Here is a 25,076-nt window from a genome sequence, read left to right on the forward strand (position 1 = left end):
CCTATCCCTACTACCTACTCCGGTAGTGGCTTACTCTTCTATCTTCTATCCTGATTCTACAAGGTAACGGATTTTTTTGAATCAAAATTTTTTTTTTTCTGTTCCATTAACCGCCGCGATGAAACGTGAATATCAAAAGGGACAGGAAGAGAAAATATGCCAACAATAAAAGGCCAACATTGAAGAAGCTTTGTGTTGACAGTTACTCTGTATCTTCTTAATCGATAGATAAATCCAGTTTATATATAGCGTAAGATCATAAGACAAAAGAAGTGAAAAAGAATAAATAAATAAATAAATAGCATGGAAACGGTGCTCGACAAAATGTCCAACACAAATACCCGTCCCACTAGGAAGATTGGTAATATGGAGGAGGAGGAACAGTGAATAAACCAGTATAAGCAGCAGCAGTAGCAGAAAACGTATCCAGATGAGCCAATCGAGGAATGTTTTCTATTTCATTTTTCATAGTATTCTTATTGGTGCTATAAGTATTGTTGTTGTTATTGTTGTTGTTGTTGTTGTTGTTGCTGTTGTTGCTGTTGCTATTCTGTTTCAATTTCTCGTTAATTCTGTTAAAGTCAATATGATTAATTGATTTCTTTTCATTCTGTTCAATATTGGTTCTTGAAATTGGCGAGGTGCTATATGTTCTTTGTGGCACGAAATTGAAATATCCAGTATTTCCTAATCCGACACCACCTCCATTTGTTAATACTTTATCATAAAGGGAAGGAGAAGGGCAAGACTTCATAAATTCTTGAAGTAATAAAGCTTGAGCCGATGTGTGTTTTTGCTGCCGTTGTTCAGCCTTGCACGGTGTTGGGTGTTGAATAGCTGATGCCAATGATGGTGGTGGTAGTGTTTTAGGTGTCCTGGGTGTCTTGGGTGGTGCTGGCGCTGGTGCTGGTGCTATAGGTACAAGTTCCGGAATTAGGGTTATTTCACTCAAATTCTTGACTGGTGCTTGTGATTCCTCAACCAAGGTTGAGCTGGTGCTTGAGCTGGTGCTGATGCTGGTGCTGGTGCCGGTGCTGGTGCTGATGCTGGTCACTGAACTTGTTTCGCTAGATTCTTTACTCAACTTCCTCTTGTGAAGTTTAACAACTCTTCTTTTTGGTTTTGTTGGTGCATCTTTAGTATGCTTGTAATATACACCTGCTTGTATAGAAGAGATATCTTTCAACAAGTCATCAGTCTTTTGAAACGAATTGTTTTGTAGAATATCAATAGGTATTCCGTTGTGTGCTTGTGGATGGCGGGAAGCATATTTCAGTAACTCACTATTATTCACAGCCAACGAGTTTAACAAGTTTGGATAACTCTTGTTAGACTTGTCCAAATGAGTTCTTTGAACAATATTTTTGAATTTGGGAATATGTAAACTCATGGTTTCACGAGATTTGAACAATTGTAAAACTTTTTGTAGATTTTTTGCTGAATATATTAAAGAGAAATCCTCATTATTCTCCAACATCTTTAATGTCAAAGTGCTGGATTCTATGGTGTTGTTTCTTGTGGATAGCATTGTGGCATTGGCGTTATTATTATGATTTAAAACGATGGCTTCGGCATTATTGGATTTATTTACATTTGCTGCCATCTTACTTCTCAAATTATGCATATTATTATCAAGACTTAGGTACTTTAGTGACAATTTATGAATCAAGGTGGGTAACGTTTCCCTAAACAAATCTCTAATTTGAGATTCAATTTGGTTCTGCAAAAAATTAGCCAATACGTGTACAGTGTCAAATGTTGAGCTTACCTTGATAGAGTCTAGCGGATCATTCCTAAACACCATGGTCAATCCCTTTGATTTTGAAAAAACAATAATGCCAATACCGCTAATCATGATATCGCTTAGCTTCAAATCCAAAGGAATGGCAAATTGCTCATTTGATAAGACAAATTGAGGAGTAACAAACCTCAGCTCATCATTGTCATTGGTATTGCCACCATCGTGTGGGTAAAAGTTGCACACTTCTTTTGCTAATGAGTTGGAATAATATATATTCAAAGGATTAGCTTGTACTTGAGTATGCAAAGTTAAATGAAAGTCTCCCGCATAATTGATCTTGAATATGCCTCTAAACCTATCTCTATCCAACTCTCCAATTTCCAATATTTCAAAATCCGGCGCAATTTTGCCAAAATTGAGGTCTTTGATTGTGATGCTAGAAGCTAGTATATTAGGTCGTTTGCCTGAATTTAAGGCGCTTGTCAAAATCTCTTTGGTCCATGTTGATAGCGAGTCCGTTTCCAAAGACTTCCAGTTGACCTTGAACGACATACCGAATTATCAAATTTTAATAACGGAGTTTATCACCTATAGATAATCAACCCTCAATATAGAATATAGAAAGTGAAAAACTTGTGATTCCTCAAAAAAAAGAAAAGAACAACCCCCGGCCAAAAAAAATTTTAGTATAAAAATATGTCTTATGTCCAGTATTTACACCCTTATAGCTGGTGGTTTACTCCCTGCTAACTAGTGTCTGTCTGATATAACTAATAAAAAGATTGGTTATAGTTATTGCCTTTAAAAGAGAAAAAAAAATTTTCTGTGTTTATTTTCTGCGTTTCTTTTCTGTGGTGTAAAAAGAATTGCTTCTTTTTAATTGAACAAAAGATTCTTTTAGAATTAATCCCGTTGAAGCAAGTGTATGGGGTTGATAATTAAACTTGCTTGTAAATTATAGTGCAAAACTTTCTTATAGATGGCGGGTTTAAATTTCTTGCTTGATGCTTTATTACCGTGAATACCCGTAAGGGTACAATGTAATGTAATGGGAACTCTATGTGTGACGCTACCAAACTCTACCGGTTGCGAAAAGTGGGATGATTTTAAACTATCATAGACTATCGAACAGAGCGAGATACTCTGTATTTACTCTCTAAACTATTGAGCAGAGCGAGATAGTCTGTATCTACTCTCTAAACTATTGAGCAGAGCGAGATAGTCTGTATTTACTCTCTAGACTATCAGGCAGAGCGAGATAGTCTGTATTTACTCTCTAGACTATCAGGCAGAGCGAGATAGTCTGTATTTACTCTCTAGACTATCAGGCAGAGCGAGATAGTCTGTATTTACTCTCTAGACTATCAGGCAGAGCGAGATAGTCTGTATTTACTCTCTAGACTATCAGGCAGAGCGAGATAGTCTGTATTTACTCTCTAGACTATCAAGCAGAGCGAGATAGTCTGTATTTACTCTCTCTCAGACTATCGAGCATAGAGTATCGAGCATAGTCTATCTCGCTCTGCTCGATAGTCTATTGTCAATAGTCTATATCTCTATTTTTTCTATAGACCATCCAGCAAAGCGAGAAAACAATACTATTCTATATATCTCTACTTTCTATATTTCTATTCTCTACATTCTATATTTCTATTCTCTACATATACTATCTCGCTTTGCTTGATAGTATATATCTCTATTCTCTCTATATGCACTCTATAGACTAGTCTATTCAACTAGTTTTTATCTTCCCTCTACTCTCTATCCATCTTTTCCCTCTACTTTCTATCTATCTACTCCTTTCTATCTGCCTGTTTCTACTCTCTCTATATACACTCTATCGACTAGTCTCACTCTATCGACTAGTCTCAATCTATTCTTTCTCTACTCTTTTCTATCGACTAGACTCGTTTCACTCGTCTAGTCTCACGCGTCTAGTCACACTCGCCTAGTCACACTCGCCTAGTCTCACTCGTCTAGTCGCTCATCCTCAATTTTCCAATTTTTCCAATGAGATGTCGCGGACCAAACTTAAACCTGATAGATACCTGCATCAAGGAAAAGACTTATAGCACCTGGTCTAAATAAACGGTTACCTACAATCTCTATTAAGGAAAGTACAAAGTCCACGTTTCAATTTGCTCTCACTAAAATACTTTTAGGCACAAATATACAACATACGGGTTTGATTTGACTCACAAAACATCGCCATTAACACCCGTTTTATTCATGACAGAACTTAACAGACTACTAACCAAAACAATCTACGACTTTAAGCTTCCTAATTCCTCAAACGAGTACATTGATTTTCAAACTTTTAAAAATAAAGTATTGATAATCGTAAATGTAGCAAGTCTATGTGGTTATACACCGCAATATCTCGAATTACAACAACTATATGCAAAGTATCATACGCGAGGATTAGAGATTTTGGCATTTCCATGTAATCAATTTGGCAATCAAGAACCTCAAACTTCCAAAAAAATCGAACAACAGTGCCGGCGCGATTTCGGAGTTGAGTTTCCTATTATGAAGAAATGTCGCGTCAATGGCGATGACTCTATTGAACTATACGAGTTTTTGAAAACGTCAAAACCGGGATTATTTGGATTCAGGGGAATCAAATGGAATTTTGAAAAGTTTGTTATTGATAAAAAGGGCAATGTTGTTGCTAGGTTTGCATCATCTGTTACTCCTTTAGATTTTGAAGATTATATTGTGCAGTTGTTAGACAAAGAAGAAGAAGAAAAAATACAAAGTTGAAGGTGCAGTAAAGGAGAAATGATAATGAAGGAATACAGGCTAGAAGGGATGAGTGAGAGGCAGTTATGGCTCATTTTTGGAGCAACTGAGTGTGTATATACTACTGTTATATTAAATGATTGTTAACAATAATGATAATAACATGATAAATAAAACAAAACAAAAATCAAAAAAAAATACCACATTACTTTATTATTACAAAAATGGTCCCTTCAATCCACTATTCATTCACCTTTTCTTTTATTTCTACTATTCATTCACCTTTTCTTTTATTTCTACTATTCATTCACCTTTTCTTTTATTTCTACTATTCATTCACCTTTTCTTTTATTTCTACTATTCATTCACCTTTTCTTTTATTTCTACTATTCATTCACCTTTTCTTTTATTTCTTCTATTCATTCACCTTTTCCTTTGTTTCTTTGTCGGTTGCCCATCTGGCGTAGTCTCCTTTCTTTTACCATTTGGTTGAACTCTATTGACATACTGCTCAGGGTTGATTTCTTTTACAATGCAACCTAATAAAGTAGCACATCTTCTTCCAATCTCATTCAAGTTTCGACTTTGCAAAAAAAAATCAAATTGAAACAATGGTGAATCTCGAATAGCTTCCTTGATTCTATCATACACATTAGGCAGATCTATTCCAAATCGATACAATTGAACTAATAGGAATCGATCTTCTTCTTCACTAAACACTTTTTTCGTGCTTGAAGATGGCGGATACTTGAGTTTCAACTCCATCAAAGGGTACCGATATTGTGACAATTTCCTACGAAGTGCTTCTTTTTGAATCTTGGTCTTGATGATCTTCTCCTCGCCTTGTTCAATCTGTCCAACATATTTTTCATATCCATCGATTTCTTCATAATGCTTCCAAAATGCCTTGGCATATTCACGTACTTCATCTTCAGTCTTATCGTCAAACTCGCGAGCTATTAAAGGAATGGAGTTGCGGCCATATTTTGTACACACCAGAATGAAATGGTAAAAATCTTTTCTGTTCCAATTACCATATCCTTGCTTCATCAAATCTACTTTCAATTGTCGTTCTTCTTCAGTCAATGGACGAGAATTATCAATTTCCTCTTGTTCCAATTTTTGCTCCAATTCTCGTTCTTTTAAAGTAGACGGCTCACCTTCCTTTAATTTCGCATGGTTATGCGTTTGTTTTCTGTAATAATTTTTCTCCAACTCATACAACTCCAACACTTTGGGAGGGTAAAATTGATGATCATACAAGTTTAGTTGTTTTGGTGGCCGAGGACCAGACTTGCTTATCGTTGGTTGTGTTCTTCCTCCAGTATTTAATACGTCTTTGTAATACAGATCAATAGAGTAATTCTCCTTACGCTCTCTTTTCCCAGGATTTATCCATGCATGTCCTACATTAGTTATGGCAGTTGGTTCTTTTTTCTTGAAATTTTCTCCATTCCATTCATAAACACTTTCATCATTCGTGAAATGTTGCAAAGCGTTTAAATTCAATTTGGAATATTTGTCATTAAGCTCTTGCGTCTTTTCTTCTGACCGCTTTAAAATCTCCTCAATATCCAATTCCTTTATAGCCCCATTTGCTCCACCTTCTTCTCCTTCTCCGTCTTCTTTCTTAAACACATCAGCAGCTCCATGCTGAATCATATCCAATAACTCATTCTTTGAAGCCGCTTTACTACTTTGTTGCCCATCGATATTTGCTGTATTTCGACCCTGCTGTATTACCAACTGATCCAACCTCAATTTTTGCGCTGCTCTTTCAAGAATCTTTTCTTCAATGGCATTCTCTGTAATAAATCTGAATACCTTGACTTGTTTTGTTTGTCCGATTCTATGCGCACGGTCCATGGCTTGTAAATCTGCTTGTGGGTTCCAGTCGGAGTCAAACAATATAACAATATCAGCGGACGTCAAATTGATACCCAACCCACCAGCTCTAGTAGTTAATAAAAATACAAATTTTTCACTCCCCGGTTTGTTGTATTCGTCAATGGCACTGATTCTATCTGTATGCTCAGTTTGTCCATCAATCCTACAATATTGATAATTTCGGAAAAAGCAATAGTCCTCTAAAATATCCAACATTCTACTCATCTGCGAAAATATCAATACTCTTGAGCCTTCTGCTTTGAATTTTTTCAACAACAGATCTAAGATAATCATCTTTTGTGCGTTGAAAACTAAATGTTCATCTGTTGTATACGGAGGACCCGGCTCAACCCCTTCAAATAAATATGGATGGTTACAACATTTTCTCAATTGCATAACAATATTCAACAATCTTGTTTTCGATTCCTTTTTATTCGCTCCATTCACAGCATCGATATCTTTTTCCAAAATCTTTTGATACAAATTTCTTTGCATTGGGGTCATCTTGGTGTAAACGTTCATCTCCTTTTTAGGTAATAAAGATTTTTCAACATCTGCTTTTATTCTTCTTAATAAAAATGGCTTCAACACTTTATGAAGCTGCAGAATAACTTGGTCTTCTTCTTCATTATTATCATTTTTCTGAAACCACTCATCGAATGACTCATTGTCAGCAAATACATCAGGTAATATGAAATTCAACAATGCCCATAACTCACGCAAGTTATTTTGTAAGGGTGTACCAGTAATCAACAATCTATTTTTTGAGTGAAACATCCTAATAATTTGAGACAAAAGACTCTCTTCGTTCTTTATTCTATGAGCTTCATCAATTACAATATACTCCCAATCAAACTTCTTGAAGGTGGATTTTTCTCGAATAACAATTTCGTACGAAGCAACAATCACATCGAAATTACACGTCATTATTCTGTTCTTGATAAATCCGGATCTTTCTTCTTTATCACCCTGTAAAACACATACATCAATCTCTGGTATCCACCGTTTAAATTCTCTATACCAATTATCCAACGTAGATTTGGGAGCAATAACTAAATGAGGACCATTTATTTTGTGCATATACCTCAAGTACCCCAAAAAAGATATGGTTTGCAACGTTTTCCCCAACCCCATCTCATCAGCTAATATACCTGACAAATTGTTTTCATATAATGAAATCAACCAATTCAATCCTTGAACTTGGTATGGTCGTAATTGCCCATGCACATACCCGGGACTTTCAATAAATTCATATGTTTGTTTACCCAGTTTTTCCTCGTTTAATAACTCAGCATCTTCTTCCTTTTCAGTTTTCCTTCTCCTATTAGAATCAGAGGTTTTCTTCAATTGTGTTTTCAATTCCAGCTCATGTAAATCATCAACAATTTTCCGAAACAATGGGTCTTTATTCGCCTTGGCTTCAATGAAATGTCGAAATAATCCCGTGAGACCAAGCAAGTATTTAAATCGGTTGCTGGTTTTCTCTATATCAACCTGCTGCTTCTCCGTTTTCGTGAAATATTTTTCTCTATTATTATTGGGCGTAAACTGGATCTGGTCGCTCCCACCCCCCCAAAATTCTTCATCTCGCGACGGTGTCTAAAAAGAAAGAGAATTACTGTTAGTATTTCAAAGCACACAGGTTTGTGTGGACTGGCGACGGGGGTAGGCCAAACATACCGCTTCACTAGAGCTCATCTAGAACTTACTTGGCTAACTGGTGAAAAGAAAAAGAAAATACCAATTGGGGTTTTTTTTCTTTGGGATTTTTTTTTTCTTCTTATTTCGTCGAATGGGACGTGTTTTTCTCTGGACCAGCAACATATGGTATGGCTTGTAGGGAGAACAGTACGGAACACTGGCACGTTCTTTGGAGCACATTCCTCCCTTCCTCCTCCTCCTCCTGAGATCATTCAAATAAACATAACTTCTACTATCTAATATACAAAATCTCTCATTTGTAAAGGTGTTGCCAGCAACTCCAAACATATTTTTTGTCATTATCGTCGTAACATCATTTCATTTCAAAAAGCTCGTCAATAGTATCATTTTGCCCTACTCCTCTCTCTTTACTCTATCGAGCAGAGCAAGATAGTGGAGCAACGCTCACTAGCTCGTTACAACACTCACTAGCTCGAAGGAGTTCGATAGTGTCGTTATTTTCAATACTTTGTTCTTCTTACTTTTCTATTTGAAGTATAACTTGAATTTGAACAAGTCTTTGATCCAAATCCCCCATTAAATTTCTCGTCCTCGTCCTCGTCTTCGTTCAAATCAACTTCTTCTCCTTCTCCTTCTCCTTCTTCTCCTTCTTCCTCTTCATCATCCCCTTCTCCTCCCCTCACTCCTCCCCCTCCATCTTCTTCGTCTCCTTCTTCGCAGCTAAGATCCAAATCACTGTCCATTGTCTCTACTTTTCTCCTTCTCTTTCTACTTTTCTTCTTCTTCCCATCTTTGTGAACCAACTTGAGATGTCTAGTTAATGAATCACTTCTATAAAAGGACTTTTCACAATTTGGCTGAATACAAACAAACAATATACTTTTAATCTCCAGGTCATATTTCTTAAAATGCTGGTGGACATAGCCATTGCTTATATGCTCATAATGCACATGATGTCTCAATTCAGCACGATTCTTGAGCCCTATTAAATGTAATGGACATTCCTTGACGGGACATCTATAACTACGATCAAAAATCGTCGTCATTATTTTATACTGTTCATAGTGCTCAACCAAATCTAAATAGGTATCAAAATGTTGAGAGCAATGATTTTCACATTGTAAATCGGAGGCACATAATTTAATCGATTCAATTAATCTTGTAGAATATTTTGATAATAGATTTGATCTAAAATCATTTATTTTTTCCGTTTTGTTGAAAATTGCAATACTATGCTGTGGGAATATTGCTTGTCTTCCTGATGGCCTTTTGATCTTGGATACGAGATGGTTATTAGTATTGTTGTTGTTATTAGTGGTGGTGGTGGTGGTAGTGCTTGCAAGATTGGGAGCCGTGAGTCCCTTATCGAAAGGTGATCTTAGTTGGGTATCACTTGCTGCTGGACAATTCTCAGGAGTAGATTCTCTTGCTGGACTTGAAATTGTGAAAACTGGGAATTTGAGATCCTGCAGTGATTGGGATTTTAAATTGAGAGCAGAAATCTTATATTGGCCGGTATCAGATAAGTTATCGTTATCTTCAGGAGTGACATTATGCTTAGGACTAAGGATCTTGACAATAGAAAAATTTGACAAATCATTATAGTCAATGTGCTGCAGTTGCATTTGCTGTCTCTGTCTTTGCTCTTGTTGTTGCTCTTGTTGTTGATCTTGTTGTTGTTGTTGTTGTTGTTGTTGTTGTTGCTCTTGTTGTTGTTGTTGTTGAAGTAGCAGTTGCTGTTGTAAATGATGATCCCTGGATGAAATCGAGGATGTTGGTGTGACACATCTATTGAAAACAATAGTATCATCATGAATTGTTTTTACGCTTTCATCTGTTAAGTTGTAATAGTGCTGTGAGAACTTTTGAGCATTAAATGTGTCACCACTAGTCAAAATAGGCGACGACTTGGAAGTTGATGTAATTGGGGGAAAAGCTTCTTTATTGAGGTCCAGTTTCAAAGGAGATACAAAGTCCAAAAATCTTCCACATTTGTCAAACTCGGGGTATCCAGTCAAGGGTGTTGCTTGGCCAGAAATTACCTGTACCGGTTTGAATTTTGGTACCATACGGTTAAACTTAAAATTGAGCACGGAATCATCAGAGTCTGTCAGCAGATCAGCGTGTTGACTTTTATGAAGAAACTGGGGATTTTGAAGCTCTGTGGGAACTATAGGAATCTGCAGTGCGGATGTAATAATATGGAACGACGAACTTCTTGATGATGCTGATGAAGTGATGCTTTTTCCTGATGGACTGGGTTCGAGGGTATTTGATTTATTGACCAAATCGATATCACATTTTTGTGTGTGAGGAGCAGCCAAAGCAACCAGGGCAACCAGAGCAACCAGAGCAACCAGAGCAACGTTTGAATAAAGTTTATTAGGAGTGACGCTTTTAATTGGGCTAGTGCGATAGCCTGTTGTGTCATAAAATGAGTTGCCCGAGGGTAAGGAAAGATAGTGGGAATCATGATGAGAATTTGATGCATCTTCATCGTCATCATCGTCATCAATAACAACAACATCATCATTGCCACTGACACCGCCGCCGCCGCCGCCGCTGCTGCTATTAATTAATATTTCAGGTACAACCCGGATAGAGTCAAGGCCGTACATTTCGATTGTTTCTAATGCTGCTTCGCACGAATTAAAAGGGCACTTTTGTATAGTTATTCCTGAGTCGAAGCCGTGAGAACCACCACCACCATTGTGTCTTGGACTAGCAGCTTTCCCATGCGGGTCAATACAATGAACAACAACACTGCTACCACCAGCATTACCAATAATGATTTCATCATCATCATCATCACCACCAGCATTACCCCCCATCATTTCGTTACCATCCATAATCTCACTACAGTTATCCATTCCACCGACAAATGTATATTCCATTTAATCTGCACCTATGATTGTCCTCAAACAATGCAAAACAAGGACATAAAGAAAACTCCCAAGTTCTTTTACAAAGAAACTGGAAATCTCCAACGTTTGGATAAGAAAGAGTGAAGGATATTTTTGAAAAATATCTTGCAAGATTTGACTGCCTTTTATAAGCTTAGAGGATGGTATATTAAAGAAAATTTTGCACAGGGAGGGAATAGGTTAGAGCATACGAGGAGAGAGGAGGGGCAGGTAATATCAGACGGTATCCAGTAATTCGGTGATTCAGTAAATCCAATAGGCAGGATTTGTCAAGACAGAAAAATCGTACCAGCAATCACTACAAGAAGCCATTCAACCTATTTCCCCACCCCCCATCCCCCCCGCTCTTAAGGAATATAATAGCCAAGTATGAAAAATACGGCTCGATGCAATTAAGCCAAAAAATCGAAATTTAGTATGGAGAAGGTGAGAGGATCTGTTTTAAACTGCAGACAATGTCAGATATGAAACCCTTTTCTGAAAGATTTACCAGAGCTATATTATGAATGACATGGATCTTGCAGAAGTGACCTCTACTGAGCCCAACAAAGTTGTTCCCTACGCAGCTATTCCCTGCCATAGATGGTATTGATATACATAACACGGGGGAAGAAAGCTATCCCTGCATTCAAAGAAATAGAAGACAGAAAAAAAAAAAAGAAAAAAAAAGAAAAGAAAATGAAAGAATTTTCAGACACGGATTTTCTGGGGTAAAGCTTAACTCTTGATAAAATACTACACGATCTAGTAAGAGCTACTGAGCTAGTAAACTACAGAGTTGTAGAAAAGGATAGGTTGGGGTTTTTTTTTGTTTTTTTTTGTTGCGTCTGTATGTTGGCTCCACCTTATATTAAACAGTATTAGCAGAGATTAGCAGAGATTAGCAGGAGCAGTATCTTTGAATATCTCATCTCTACTTTTACCTCATCTCTACTTTATACTATTGATTATCCAAATAAGTGGCTGTAAATATATTTCTCCACTTTCACTCTTTTGTGTACATGTAGGAGTGATTGTTGTGTTACACGTATGTGAAATAGTGCCCTTGTTTTATGTGTCGCTAGATCTGAACTTATAGGGGGTTATCCTCACAGGAAAATTTAATGCGCGATTTAAACTGAGAGAACAAAAGCTTCTCTTGCTTCGCTTAGATATTATGCGAGATCCAATGGCCCTACGAGCGGCTGTAACACCTTACGATAATAAAAAAAAGCCTCCTAATCTTAAAAAGCCAGTAGAATCACCAGAGCTTCTATTGGAATTAAAGAGCCCCCTACCAACAATGACTTACCAGTTACAATGTTGAATTTTAATACAGCTAATGCCTTTTAACGGGCTTACTCTTTATCTCCATAATTTTTCAGTCTTTTTGTACTAACTGAAAAAATTTCTTGGGGCATTTCTTTTTTTACACATAGTGCAAATTTTTTTCAAACCCCCTGAAAATTCATTATCCCAGCAAAAAACAGGATAAAACATGCCACAGCAAAAGAAAGGATAAAACATGCCACAGCAACACACGGGTTTGATAGAGCAAGAAGAAGAGGAGGAGAAGAGGAGGAAGAGAGGAGGAGGAGGAGGAGGAGGAGGAGGAGGAGGGAGAGAATTGGACAGAAGGAATTACAATTGTGTCATCTATCCCCATGGATTTTTTTTTTTGGTTTTTTTTTCTTTTTACAGGAGTTGTAACATGTATTATATTTACAAAAAGAGCACATGTATAATATTGTCTCTACCTCTATAGATTGAAACAAAGATGTGCTAGTATATATTGAAAGTGATTAAAAGATTGGCTGGTTAATAGGTTGGTGGGTCACTGGTCTCTACTACAATAGCCACTTTTTTTTTCGTTTCGCAATGACATTTGCATCGGCATTTGCATCGGCATCGGCTCTTCTCCCTTCATCCAAATCAACCTCGTCCAATTTAACCCATTTCGATCTATGCCATAGTTTAAATCCGAAATACAACACAAAGAAAAATGGTAATAAAATATAAGCATCTACCCAATTTCCGGCATCAAATGGCTTAAAGTATTGCCAGCCTTGTATAAGGGCAAGGAATATATTCAAAATGACCCCAATAATCGGTAAATATGGATATCCCCATGCTTTGAATGGTAACTCATCAAGTGACCTTCCTTGTAGTTTCATTGCTTTTCTAAACCTCAAGTGATAGAAACACACGTTTCCCCATACAATAAATACCGCCACACCTGATAGATTCACTATATAGCTGTAAGCATTTGCTGCATCTGTACTATAATTCATCAATGAGATCAAGCCAAGGCAGTTCATTACCACAACTGCAACCCACGGCACACCTTGCTTCGTTACCCACTTGAAAAAAAATGGCGCACAACCTTCGTGAGCTAAATGTACCATAGCTCTTGAACCTGTATATATCGATGAGTTAATAGCCGAGATACAAATCACAACAATAAATGCATTGATCAAATGAGCACCACCTTCCCAGCCGGCTCTTTGTATCGCAATAGTCATTGGAGACCTCAATGTCTTGGTATCTCTTCCTAACCTGGGATCATTATAAGGAACGGTTAATCCATAACTTATAGCAATGCCGATATAAATGATCAAGATTCTCCAAACCGTTTGCCTGATAGCTGAAGGTACTGCTCTTCTAGGGTTTTTTGACTCGGAAGCAGCAATTGCAACAACTTCAGTACCACTATAAAATGTACTTGCAAAAGTAAAACAACTAGCAACGGATTTAAACCCACTTTTAAATGCACCGGGCTCATTCCAATAATGAAACCCAAATGCTCTGGTTCCCTTGACTCCACCAGCACAATAAACAATAGAAAAAATATAAAATGCAATAAAGCCAAATATCTTAAACAAGGCAAGCCAGAACTCAAACTCGCCAAACGTTCGAACACCCAAGAATTGAAACGCCATAAACGCAGCCCAGAATATTAAGATATAACCGTACAATGGTACTTGCGGGCCCCAAAATTGAAAAATCGCCGCAGTGACATTATACTCGTTTGCCAAAACACATGCCCAAACAATGACATAATTCCATCCAACAGCACCACCATATGCATAATCCACAAATTTGGCACCCAAAGTAGAAAAAGAACCGCCTGTGGGATACATTGTGGTTAGCTCACCCAAAGATTGCATCATTATTAGGGCAATAATACCAATGATACCAAATCCAATCAACATAGCTGCAGGGCCATTTGCTAAAGCCTGTGCCGCTCCTACAGCAATACCGGGTCCTATGATCCCAGCTAGGGCAATTAACGACAAGTGTCTATCTCTAAGACCATGCTTCAAGCCTCTATTATCGTATTCTTCTCCTACAGCTGCCTCCTCTATCGATGAGTTGACATCATTTATTAGTTCCTGAGATTTCACCAGTTCAAATTCGTCTTTTACATGGTAGTGAGGGTTGTCTAGTGTGATCTCATGATGAGACTGCGACATATTGTGTATATATTGAAAAGGAAAAGAATCGGTAAAATGAGAATTTGAAGAAAGTAAGAAGGCGACAGGGGGGGGGGGGAGGAAGAGCAAGGGGATTAGATGTATAATATATGAATGTTTGCTATTCCAATTATCATGAAAAAACTCTCCCAAAAGCAATACTTTAGAAATGGGATTAGCCTATCGTAAATAAGGCGGATAGAGAAAGAAGCTTATGAAGAAATGCTTAGCCCATTAACTAAAATCTGCCCTAAAATTGCTTAAATATACAAAGTTGCAAATTGGAATGCAATTAATGATGCAGGTTCATTTGAAATGCAAATGACAAGAAGAAGATATGCCATTTTGCTAAAATTTAAGGCAATTAATAGATAACGCCACAAAGGAACACATACTAAATTTGCAATAAAAGGGCATTTGAAATCTGAAAGTTGTGGCGAATCTCATCAGGTGTCACGTGAGAAAATTTCACCTTGATGTTAAAAGAAATGGAAGCATGAACCTTTATGTTTTTTGTATTTTTTTCTTCAGGAGTGAGGTATACTGTCTTGGATTATATAGATATTTGTCAAGGCACAAAATTCTAAATTGTAGTTAGTTTACTTGTACAACAATGCAAGGGCATTGGCAAAAGGCGGCATTTTGCTTTTGGTCCAGCATATAATCAATTGATTGTTACTCTTACTTTATATTCATGAAAGGTGAGGTAGTCTTCTATTGGCCGATAAGGATGCAAAAACAATACCAATTTGTCACCTACTTTCAACTTGTAACTAATATTTGTTCTCTTTAAAAATGCCAGTGATTGCAATGAGGTGAAGTAGTACTATGTTGATCAAATGATAGCCATTTGTGACTGTGGCACCTGTGTGAACAGTATAGTATCTGTCTTGCCGGGTATCTTGCTCAATCTTACTCGTCGTATCTGTGTGAAAGCGCTACCGGTTGTATACTGAAAATGCAATCTATGCTCATCTCTCATCGTTGTTCAAAAAAATTTTCAACTCTTCTTCTTTTATTTCATTTCATCTAGTTGACAAACAACAGCCAGTTTGTATATCGAATCAATATACGTAACTAGTAAGACTACCGTCCCAAAAAAAGGAAGGAAAAAAAAAGAAAAAACTGCTTTTATCCCTTCTCCTCACCATTCTCATTCATCTCTATAGTACGAAATAATATACTTTAAACACTCCTGTTTCTGCCTCAAATCCATTATTGTTTCTATGGGATTATGGGTTCTAATTATGGAGAAGATAAAGCCATGAAACGGAACTTATACCACTTTTGATACAACCGGTATTTGTTCTTTTTTTTTGTTTGATGGATCGTGTGGTTGACTGTATCCTTTGTGTGGCTTGAAATATAGATGATAAATTATTGAGAGTCCCGATCGGTCCCACTACATCTTATAGATTTATATATATATATATATATGTGTGTGTGTGTATATGTATTTCTTGTAGAGTTCATACTCTACTTACCCTGTGTGTAGCTTCTAGAGAGAGGGGAGGGGGTAACTGTAGTCTTGGAAATAATTCTTCGTTTGATCAGAGAAAACTAGAGCACACACCATTTCTAATAAATCGTTTGCAACTTCATTATATTTGCAATTTCATTCTTTGTCAACTCTAACCAGAACAACTCTCTTCCCAAATTTCTCATTGTCTTGACACAGAAATCTTGATTTTTATCATTAATAATTTCTGAGCAGCTGTGAAAATTTCCAGATATCAAATTCATTGTATCCTTAATTGCTTTTATTTCCAGAACAACTTCGTATAATTGCTTGACCAAGAGCAGGTCAGGCACAATCAACTCGTCAAGTGGAATGTCGCATTTGGAATTAACAACCACTTTGGACTCTGCATGGTTATTCTGTTCATTCAATTTAGTTAGTTCTTTATTCAAATCTGTTATATTTGTTAATATCGTAGATAGATACTGAATGTGCCCATCCAAGTTTTTCGAATTTTCTTTAGCTTGTTGATAATGGTGACTTAGTTGGCTATACAAAGCATTTGCCTTTTGTACATTTTCATTGGCAAAGGCTATACTTTGATGTATAGGATCGCTTTCAAAACATTGGTTTAATCTTTCTGATAATTTCTCTAACGCCATTTTTCGTTCGGCACTTATGCTAGAGACCTGAGGATTATCGCTATCCACAAGGTCTACTGGCTCAACTTTCTGCATTGGTAAAGATGGAGGCAGGAAGTTCTGTCGTTCGTTTATTGTAAGGGTCTGAAGCATGGCAACGGGCACTTGAGTTGAAGGCGTATCTGGAGGTGGTGGTTGTCGTGTTTTAGTGTATTGATCTGGTATTGGTAACGGCGCCTGATACTTTAATGGAATTGGTGGTGGTTGTTTACCACCACTGCTGTTGCTGCCAATGTCAATGCCAGTGTTAATGCTGCTGCTGCCAATGTCAATGCCAGTGTTAATGCTGCTGCTGCCAATGTCAATGCCAGTGTTAATGCTGCTGCTGCCAATGTCAATGCCAGTGTTAATGCTGCTGCTGCCAATGCCGATATTAATGCTGCTGCTGTTTCCGGTATATTGAGAAGACGTGTGATTTGCCAAAGTAATTTTTGGTGGTTTCTCTGGTAATGATGGTCCACTTGTTTCAAGTGGGAAAAGCTGGCCCTCATTTTGCGGATATCTATTAAACGTGAAAGAGCTCTTTCCGTATTCAACCTTTGCTGGCTTCGGAGGCGGTGCGCCACTACTCAATATAGGCAGTCGATTAAGTATTGGTGGGTCTGCCAATACACTTTGATGAACAATATTGGCCAACTCATTTAAGTTGTACAATTCACCAGCATGAAAGTTGGATTCTGTGTATTCGCGATGCCAAGCCGATAGATACGGATGGTAGAACTTTCCTTGTGAATCAACATTATTACTAGGTTTCAAGAACCAATTCTTAGAATGATCTGGCACAATATACACCAATGGCACTCCTTGTCTCTCAAAATCACTGTAGGGATAGGTAAATGGTATCCAAATCTCTATTGGTACACTAATGTTCTCATCTATCAAAATTGTTTTGAACAAATTGAGCAACAAACAAGACTCTCCGGTTTCTTCGTCAGTATATACTTTGGTTCTTATTCGAAAATTAAAATTCTTCTTCAAATGCAACTGTAGCAAGTGATAAACATTGTTATAAACTATCTGTTTGTAAATATACAGCGGTTGTATCACATTGAATAACCAATTTGAAACCAGCTGTGGTAGTTGCTGTAAAGACATTAACTGTTAACTATTGGTATATAGAAAAACATAGTTACTAGTGTAGTTCTCTCTCTCTAAAAAAGAAAAAGAAGAAGGAAGAAAAAAATCAAGTAAGCGGTTAAGTATTACTTTGACAAGGTTACTTGATACAGAATACTGGGTCATGAGCGGGTATGTTGATCTTCCCTTGTTATTGCCAAACCGACTTGCCGATTTGCCAATTTGCCAATTCGCTAATGGGTTTGACTTGCCGATTTGCTGATTTTGCAGGTTTTTGATTTGCCAATAGTGTCAGTGTCGACTAGTGTCGATAGTGTCAGTGTCGACTAGTTTTCTCCACTATCTCGCTTTGCTCGATAGTGTCGATAGTGTCAGTGTCGACTAGTTTTCTCCACTATCTCGCTTTGCTCGATAGTGTCGATAGTGTCAGTGTCGACTAGTTTTCTCCACTATCTCGCTTTGCTCGATAGTGTCGATAGTGTCAGTGTCGACTAGTTTTCTCCACTATCTCGCTTTGCTCGATAGTGTCGATAGTGTCAGTGTCGACTAGTTTTCTCCACTATCTCGCTTTGCTCGATAGTGTCGATAGGTTTCTGATTTGGTATGTCGTTACTAACTTATTGATCAAAGTTACACAGTAATATTTGTACTCATAGTAGTAGTTGCTGTTTCATGTCTAGCATGGGTATTTGCTCCAAAGGAAAATACTGTTGTTTTTAGGTCCTCGGTAATATTGGCATTGGCCATGTGCTACTTGATGTGGGCAATTACGTATTTGGCACAATTACATCCATTAGAAGCTCCAAGGAGGTCTGACTTGAGACCAGAACATGCAGATTAGAGAATAGCTGGCCCAGAGGGGGAAAGAAGTCGTAAATAGTAGAGGTGGCGGTTACTTTTTGACAGTAGAGGTGGCAATTACTTCTAGGAAGAGAAATTATCATTCATAATATTAAAAAAAAAGGTGGTGTAACAACTGAGGTATTTTACACAATGGTTTGGTTTATATTCTTTTATTGCTTCCATTTTGGAGTCAGCCGGGTTGCTATATATAATACCAGACCAGACCATAAAATAGACAGTGTATTGCTTCTGGTTGTCCACTCATTAACAATAGACAGTGTATTGCTTCTGGTTGTCCACTCATTAACAATAGCTTTTGTAAGTTTCTTTACTTGAGCCACTTGTAACCTAGTGTATTCAAACTCTATCCCAGCTCTCTTATTCCCCATTGATGAATGCGGCTCATGTACAAATTACCCAATTTGAACACAGCTCATTGACATCGCTACCAAATGTTTTTTTCAATGAAAAAAAAAAAAAAAGCTCATCGAAATTTTTTTGCAATTTTTCAAAGGCATAAGCTCGGAATTCCCCCATCTTCTCTTCATTAAAAGTCAGCTTAAACATGTCTGGAGAAGACTTTCAAATAAAACCGGAGAATATTGCTCCAACAAAGGATACGTCCCAATGGCCTCTTTTGTTGAAAAATTATGACAAATTACTTGTAAGATCAGGTCATTATACGCCTATCCCTGCGGGCGCATCACCAAATAGCAGAGATCTTAAATCGTATGTTTCTTCTGGTGTCATCAATTTGGATAAACCATCCAACCCTTCTTCTCACGAAGTTGTTGCTTGGATAAAGAGGATTTTGAGGGTTGAAAAAACCGGGCATTCAGGTACATTGGATCCAAAAGTTACTGGATGTTTGATTGTATGTATTGATCGTGCAACAAGACTTGTTAAATCCCAGCAAGGTGCTGGTAAGGAGTATGTTTGTATTGTCAGATTACACGATAAGCTAGAAGATCCAAAGGAGTTGAATAGGACTTTGGAAAACTTGACTGGTGCTTTGTTTCAGAGACCCCCATTAATTTCAGCTGTCAAGAGACAATTGAGAGTTAGAACTGTTTACGATTCCAAGTTGATCGAGTTTGATAACAAGAGGGGACTCGGTGTCTTTTGGGCATCTTGTGAAGCAGGTACATATATGAGAACGTTGTGTGTTCATTTGGGTATGTTATTGGGTGTTGGTGGTCACATGCAAGAGTTGCGTCGTGTTCGTTCGGGAGCCATGAGTGAGAGCGATAACTTGGTTACATTGCATGACGTTTTAGATGCACAATACGTATACGATAACACAAGAGATGAATCGTACTTGAGAAAAATTATACAACCTTTGGAAACTTTACTAGTTGGTTACAAGAGACTTGTGGTTAAAGATTCTGCTGTAAATTCCGTTTGTTATGGTGCGAAATTGATGTTACCTGGTTTATTAAGGTACGAAGATGGTATAGAATTGTACGATGAAGTCGTGTTAATTACAACTAAAGGTGAAGCCATCGCTATTGGTATTGCTCAAATGACAACTGTTGACTTACAAGGATGTGACCATGGTGTTGTTGCCAAGGTCAAAAGGTGTATAATGGAAAGAGACACATACCCCAGAAGATGGGGTTTAGGACCAATTGCTCAAAAGAAGAAACAGTTGAAAGCAGATGGAAAATTAGACAAATTTGGTAGAGTTAATGAAGAAACTCCAGAATCATGGAAAAAGGAGTATAAAGACCTAGATGATGCACCTGCTCCAGCTGTCCCAGAATCAAAATTAGTTGCCCCTAGTCCACAATTACCTAAGAAAGCATTAATTGAAGAAGTTGATATAAGTACAACAACCAATGTAGATAAAAAGGAGAAGAAGGAGAAGAAAGAAAAGAAAGAAAAGAAAGAAAAGAAAGAAAAGAAGGATAAAAAGGATAAAAAGGATAAAAAGGACAAAAAGAGAAAAGTCGAGGGCGATGATGATGATGATATTAAGAGCGAAAAGAAAAAGTCAAAGAAGGAGTAAGTAGGTTTCAAAAGTGAATATTTGTACATTATCTAATAAGAAAAAAAAAAAAAAAAGGAAAAGAAAAAGAGCAAAAGAACTAGCAATTGTTAGAGTTTCTCTATAATGATCAGCTGCATTAGATTAAAAATCGTTTACAACGTTATTAGCTAAAAACTGGTACCGATAACTCAACAATTTTGAAAGTCTAGCCAGCAGTAGTTGATACATATCCGCTTTACCATATTCAGCTTTTTCGACAAAAATTTTGTGTAAATCGCGTAGGAGAAATACTCGACAGCTATCAGCCGGTTCTGTAGTTGAAACCTGCTGTACGGAAGATCCTCCGTTTACCAATATCTCGCTTTTGGAAAATGGCAAGTTATTTAAGGCTTTCTGTAAGATTTCTTCCTGTTCTCCAGACACACCTGCTTGGATTGACAATTCAAGTGAAAACAAGAAACATATGAGATAAAACACAGTTTTCTCCTCAACAAAATATAAATGCTCTCTCAAGATATTTTGATCAATTTTAACATCTATGCCCTGTGAAGTATTCAAGATGGTATTCATAGTGAGTTTCAAAAGAGTGTTCTCATTCAAAAAATTGGTTTGGAAAAGATCACTACTCCCTTTATTGCTCGTTACCAAACTCTTCAACTCTTCGCCAATGGTGTTCCTCAACTGACTCGTTTTTGTAAACAATTCTTTGGATATATCAGTACCACAGTGCATCAATTCCTTCACCTCATAGTCCAACAATGCCACTAGATGCAAACTAGAGTAAACGTATAACTCACTGAATTTTCCCCTGGGCTTATACGAATCACAACCAACTCCCCAGGACATTTGTTGCAACAAAGAACAAACATCATTTTCTTCTTTTTGTTCTATTTCTTCTTTTCCTTCTTCAAAGTCGGAAGTTATATTCCGCACCTTTAAGTAATAAAATTTGGCAGCTTGGAGATCACCTTTACGATGATAGTAAAGGGCAAACATATAGTTTATGTATGGGTAATGCGTCCTGAAACAAGTGTGTTTGGTCTTCAGAAAGCACTCATTGTTGGCCGCCATAAACTCATCTATATATGGGACTTTGAAATTATCTATAATAAATGCATGATACTGGAGATAAAACTGAATCATATATTTATAATATTTCAACTTGATTAGTCGCTCCTTAACGTTGGAAAGCGAAAAGTTTCCTGAATGATTTTTCTTTACTTCTTCCTTTGACTTTTCTACTTGCCTTAAAGCCTTTTCAAAAAAGTTTTTGGACATTTCTCTCTTGTCACCTAAATAAGTTATACCGTTCAAAAGAAAGGTAATGATGAAAAAATCAGTTTGCGATAACCATGGTAGAATGAGATTGAATTCTTCTGCATTATTATTCTTAGTTTCGCATTTCATGAATATTTCTATATTGCCAGTTGTCAGCCACTGACTCCAGTAAGTTCTTACACAGTCACCCTTGAGTGTATATAGCTCTGCGACAACGTGTTTGGTCTCGGCGATCCTATTCAAAGTTAGATTGGCTGATAGTTTGAGTAATAAGTAGTACGCCTGAAACGGCTGGGATGGAATTGAGTATCGATCAATATTTTTAAGGATTGATAATCCTTTGGAAGGGTCACCTCTGTGGATCAACAATCCGCACAAGTAAACGGTTGCAATTGTTCGAATTGTAGGGTGTAAGGTGCTACTTTTTAGTAAACTTTGTAAACTAACCAAGGCTAACGAGTAATCGCTTGCGAGCAAGTAGTTGATACGTGTCAAAGCCAAACAATCGGCAAAGACATTATATCCTTTCTCTTGATATTGGCTGATTTTGGTTGACAAGTCGCTTAAAAGATACTGTATGCTAGACTTTTCCATAATTTTAGCCAAAACTAAGTCACAAAAAAAACCTTCTTTAACAAAGAATTCCTCATGGCAAATCCTTGAAGCAATAGTCACATACAATTCGGCCTTGTCTCGATTCTCTGTCTCCTCAAGATAGACTTTTCCTAATTGATAGTAAACAGCCACCCTTTGTTTAGAGGTCATATCTCTCTCGTATTTCTTGAGTATAATACGCAAACTTCTAATCGCCGCTTTCACAAATTGAAAGTATGTTTCGGTGTGAAGTTGCTTATGTGCTGCATGGATGAACCTGTTAGATTGCTGTATAAAGTACAAAATCTTTAATTGCACCTGTGATTGGTTTTTGGTAGATGATGGCTCTCCTAGTCGAGCGTCGCTTTGTTCTAATGGCTTATACAAAGAAGCCGTCTTTTGTCGTTTTAACCTTGGCTCTTCTGTTTTAAAATCAGTCTTCTCCTCCTCTATATTCACAGCTACAAATTTACCACCACCACCACTCAATTGCCTCACATTTTTCCTCCTAGTCATTCCACAGAATGTGTATTACTCGTCTCTTTGCATCCTACTACAATAGAAAAGAAAAAGCTCTGTCAATAGAAGGAAAAAGCTCTGTCAATAGGTGAAGAATGGGAAAAGAAATCAAACGCGTCTTTAGAAACGAAAAAAAATGAAAAATAAAAGTAAACAAAAAAAAAAAAAAATCTCTCTCTATATTATTTAATCCAGCTATATTCTTTAATCCAGCTTTATACAAAAGTAACAAAGTGAATAACAAAAACTTTTATCTATACATTAGTAAATACATCATGTTACATCTCTTAAACGACTCAATTCATCTTCAAGTTTCTTTCTTTTCAATCTTTCTTCAGTCAACTCTAATTCGTATTGATCTTGCATTTCGCTTATAATCTTTTTAAACTCCTTTTTCAACAAAGCATTACTTACACCGCTCAGTTGTGGCGTTTGTTGAGTACTTGTTGGGGAAGTTGCGATTGTCACATCCCCGTTGTTCTCGCTTACTGTTCCATTTTCACTTTCGGTTGGCAGTACACCTAGAGACCATCCGGTTACTGGAGACACATTTTTGGTAAAATCGTTTTGAGATGGAGACTTGACTTTGAGGTTGTTTTGCTGAGATCCAAAACTGTCGACTTTCAACAAGTTTAATTCTTTCCGAAGCTTAGAGATCTCTTTGTCCTTATCATCAATTGAAGCTGACGATAACATTGACAGTGAAGTATATCGGCGATTACTCGAAAAAGAAACACTATTACTTTCCGTTCCAAAATTAGTCTCATTTTTCAATTTTTCTAGCTTCTTCCGGTACTCTTGTATTGTTTTTGATGACGTTGCTCTTGACAACTCGTATTCTTTAGCTAGGTATTGATATGAAAACCGAAGATCAGTCAAGGCAGTTTTGTACTCTGATAACGCTTTCAATGCCGTTTTGGTTTGTACAGGCAACGACGAACCCTCGTCAAAAATGCCATCTTTTTTAGTAGTATTTGTTTCCCCAGATGTTGTATAAGTGCTGCTAGCAGGAGAGCTTTCAAGTAATTTGTCAAGACACTGTTGAAGCCACTCTATTTTCATTTGAACTGATTCTAAGTTGGCTTCCGGTGACGGAAGAGAGACACCACGTTGTGCAGCCACGCTTGCAATGTACGAGAATAATGAGTCAAAAATCTTGACGTGGCTCTGATTCGCTTTCATTGGTGAAGGTAAGGCGCTTGATGCCTGCATCCGAGTAGGTGACCCTGTGGTAATAGAAGGGGGGGCGCCACTGCCATTCCCCATTCCAATGTCAATGCCATTACTACCATTACCACCCATTAGTAGCTCTTGTGGATCCATGGTTTGGTTTCGCTTGACGTCGTCTATATAGCCCAAAAGCAAACACGACATATTATGTTCATTCAATTTCTGTTTCAAAGCATCTAGTTCCTTGTTATTTTGCATCGCTTGCTGCAGCAACGACTGCATAATCTTCACTGCTCGAGACAAGACTGACAAATCTGAATCTTCATTTGTCACTTGATTAATAAACTGCAGTGTTAGGAAAATTTTCGACAACAAATAGTGCTGCAAATCTGTCTTGTCGGAAATAGTCAGTTTGACTTGTTCCAAGTTGTGCAAGGGCATGATTGCATTTTTGCCTATCAAACTTGCATCAAAAATTGAGTTCTCCATCAAAATCTTCAAATTCAAGTAGTTTGGATTCTTTGATTGCCGTTGCAATACAGCTTCTAAAGCTTCTTGTTTTTCCTCTTTTTCCTCTTCTCGCTCGTCTTCATTGTAGACGAGCTCGTCGCCATTTGAAGGTGTGCCTGATGACGACAAGCTCGATAGAGAATGGATCGATATTGAGCCGCATTCTATTCTTTCTTGTAAATGGCCGTTGAACGAGTTATGGAAAATATTGGTGCCATAGTTGAGAATATCGCTTTCTTCCTTGTCTAAATTCTGAGCTTTTGCTAGTGATGTTCTATGCTGTTCTTGTAACTGAAATTTTAGCAACTCGCTAGTAGTATTTGTAATGTTGAACTTGTCCAAGGAATTGCCATGCGTTTGACTATATGGTGAGTTCGCAATAAAGGACTCTGGTTCTATCATGGTAAACCGAAAGAAACACTGGGTTTTATCAACCTACTTTGTATCCAACTTGAAGTATATGTGAAGAAAAAAAAAAAAGAAAAGAAAAAGTAGTGACAAATTCCTAAAAAAAAGGTTAATTTTTT

At 37.3% G+C, this 25,076-nt stretch overlaps 9 protein-coding genes across 9 annotated transcripts; 2 read left to right on the forward strand and 7 right to left on the reverse strand. All coding sequences in view use genetic code 12, as the record gives it.

Annotated features, from left to right (window-relative positions):
* Positions 1 to 349: 349 nt before the first annotated feature.
* On the reverse strand, positions 350 to 2,293 carry MDM34 (ERMES complex subunit; the record flags this gene model as incomplete). The annotated part of the gene is made up of 1 exon (XM_049324915.1): positions 350 to 2,293. The coding sequence occupies one exon, from the start codon at positions 2,291 to 2,293 to the stop codon at positions 350 to 352; it is 1,944 nt and encodes a 647-aa protein (XP_049179390.1).
* A 1,677-nt stretch (positions 2,294 to 3,970) lies between these two features.
* GPX3 (Gpx3p) lies at positions 3,971 to 4,504 on the forward strand (the record flags this gene model as incomplete). The annotated part of the gene is made up of 1 exon (XM_049324916.1): positions 3,971 to 4,504. One exon carries the CDS (start codon positions 3,971 to 3,973, stop codon positions 4,502 to 4,504), a length of 534 nt encoding a protein of 177 aa, XP_049179391.1.
* A 402-nt stretch (positions 4,505 to 4,906) lies between these two features.
* KGF56_003572 (chromatin-remodeling ATPase) lies at positions 4,907 to 8,068 on the reverse strand (the record flags this gene model as incomplete). Its single annotated transcript, XM_049324917.1, has 2 exons — positions 4,907 to 7,969; positions 8,051 to 8,068. 2 exons carry the CDS (start codon positions 8,066 to 8,068, stop codon positions 4,907 to 4,909), a joined length of 3,081 nt encoding a protein of 1,026 aa, XP_049179392.1.
* Positions 8,069 to 8,532: 464 nt separating this feature from the next.
* Positions 8,533 to 10,926, reverse strand: RME1 (Rme1p; the record flags this gene model as incomplete). The annotated part of the gene is made up of 1 exon (XM_049324918.1): positions 8,533 to 10,926. One exon carries the CDS (start codon positions 10,924 to 10,926, stop codon positions 8,533 to 8,535), a length of 2,394 nt encoding a protein of 797 aa, XP_049179393.1.
* A 1,856-nt stretch (positions 10,927 to 12,782) lies between these two features.
* Positions 12,783 to 14,408, reverse strand: AGP3 (Agp3p; the record flags this gene model as incomplete). Its single annotated transcript, XM_049324920.1, has 1 exon — positions 12,783 to 14,408. The coding sequence occupies one exon, from the start codon at positions 14,406 to 14,408 to the stop codon at positions 12,783 to 12,785; it is 1,626 nt and encodes a 541-aa protein (XP_049179394.1).
* A 1,578-nt stretch (positions 14,409 to 15,986) lies between these two features.
* Positions 15,987 to 17,663, reverse strand: VPS23 (ubiquitin-binding ESCRT-I subunit protein; the record flags this gene model as incomplete). The annotated part of the gene is made up of 1 exon (XM_049324921.1): positions 15,987 to 17,663. The coding sequence occupies one exon, from the start codon at positions 17,661 to 17,663 to the stop codon at positions 15,987 to 15,989; it is 1,677 nt and encodes a 558-aa protein (XP_049179395.1).
* Positions 17,664 to 19,053: 1,390 nt separating this feature from the next.
* KGF56_003576 (pseudouridine synthase) lies at positions 19,054 to 20,496 on the forward strand (the record flags this gene model as incomplete). Its single annotated transcript, XM_049324922.1, has 1 exon — positions 19,054 to 20,496. The coding sequence occupies one exon, from the start codon at positions 19,054 to 19,056 to the stop codon at positions 20,494 to 20,496; it is 1,443 nt and encodes a 480-aa protein (XP_049179396.1).
* Positions 20,497 to 20,619: 123 nt separating this feature from the next.
* On the reverse strand, positions 20,620 to 22,866 carry KGF56_003577 (uncharacterized protein; the record flags this gene model as incomplete). Its single annotated transcript, XM_049324923.1, has 1 exon — positions 20,620 to 22,866. One exon carries the CDS (start codon positions 22,864 to 22,866, stop codon positions 20,620 to 20,622), a length of 2,247 nt encoding a protein of 748 aa, XP_049179397.1.
* Positions 22,867 to 23,142: 276 nt separating this feature from the next.
* Positions 23,143 to 24,951, reverse strand: PEA2 (Pea2p; the record flags this gene model as incomplete). The annotated part of the gene is made up of 1 exon (XM_049324924.1): positions 23,143 to 24,951. One exon carries the CDS (start codon positions 24,949 to 24,951, stop codon positions 23,143 to 23,145), a length of 1,809 nt encoding a protein of 602 aa, XP_049179398.1.
* Positions 24,952 to 25,076: the final 125 nt, after the last annotated feature.

This window comes from Candida oxycetoniae (genome assembly GCF_023343755.2).
Source record: "Candida oxycetoniae strain CBS 10844 chromosome Unknown scaffold31, whole genome shotgun sequence".
Lineage (NCBI taxonomy): Eukaryota > Fungi > Ascomycota > Pichiomycetes > Serinales > Debaryomycetaceae > Lodderomyces > Lodderomyces oxycetoniae.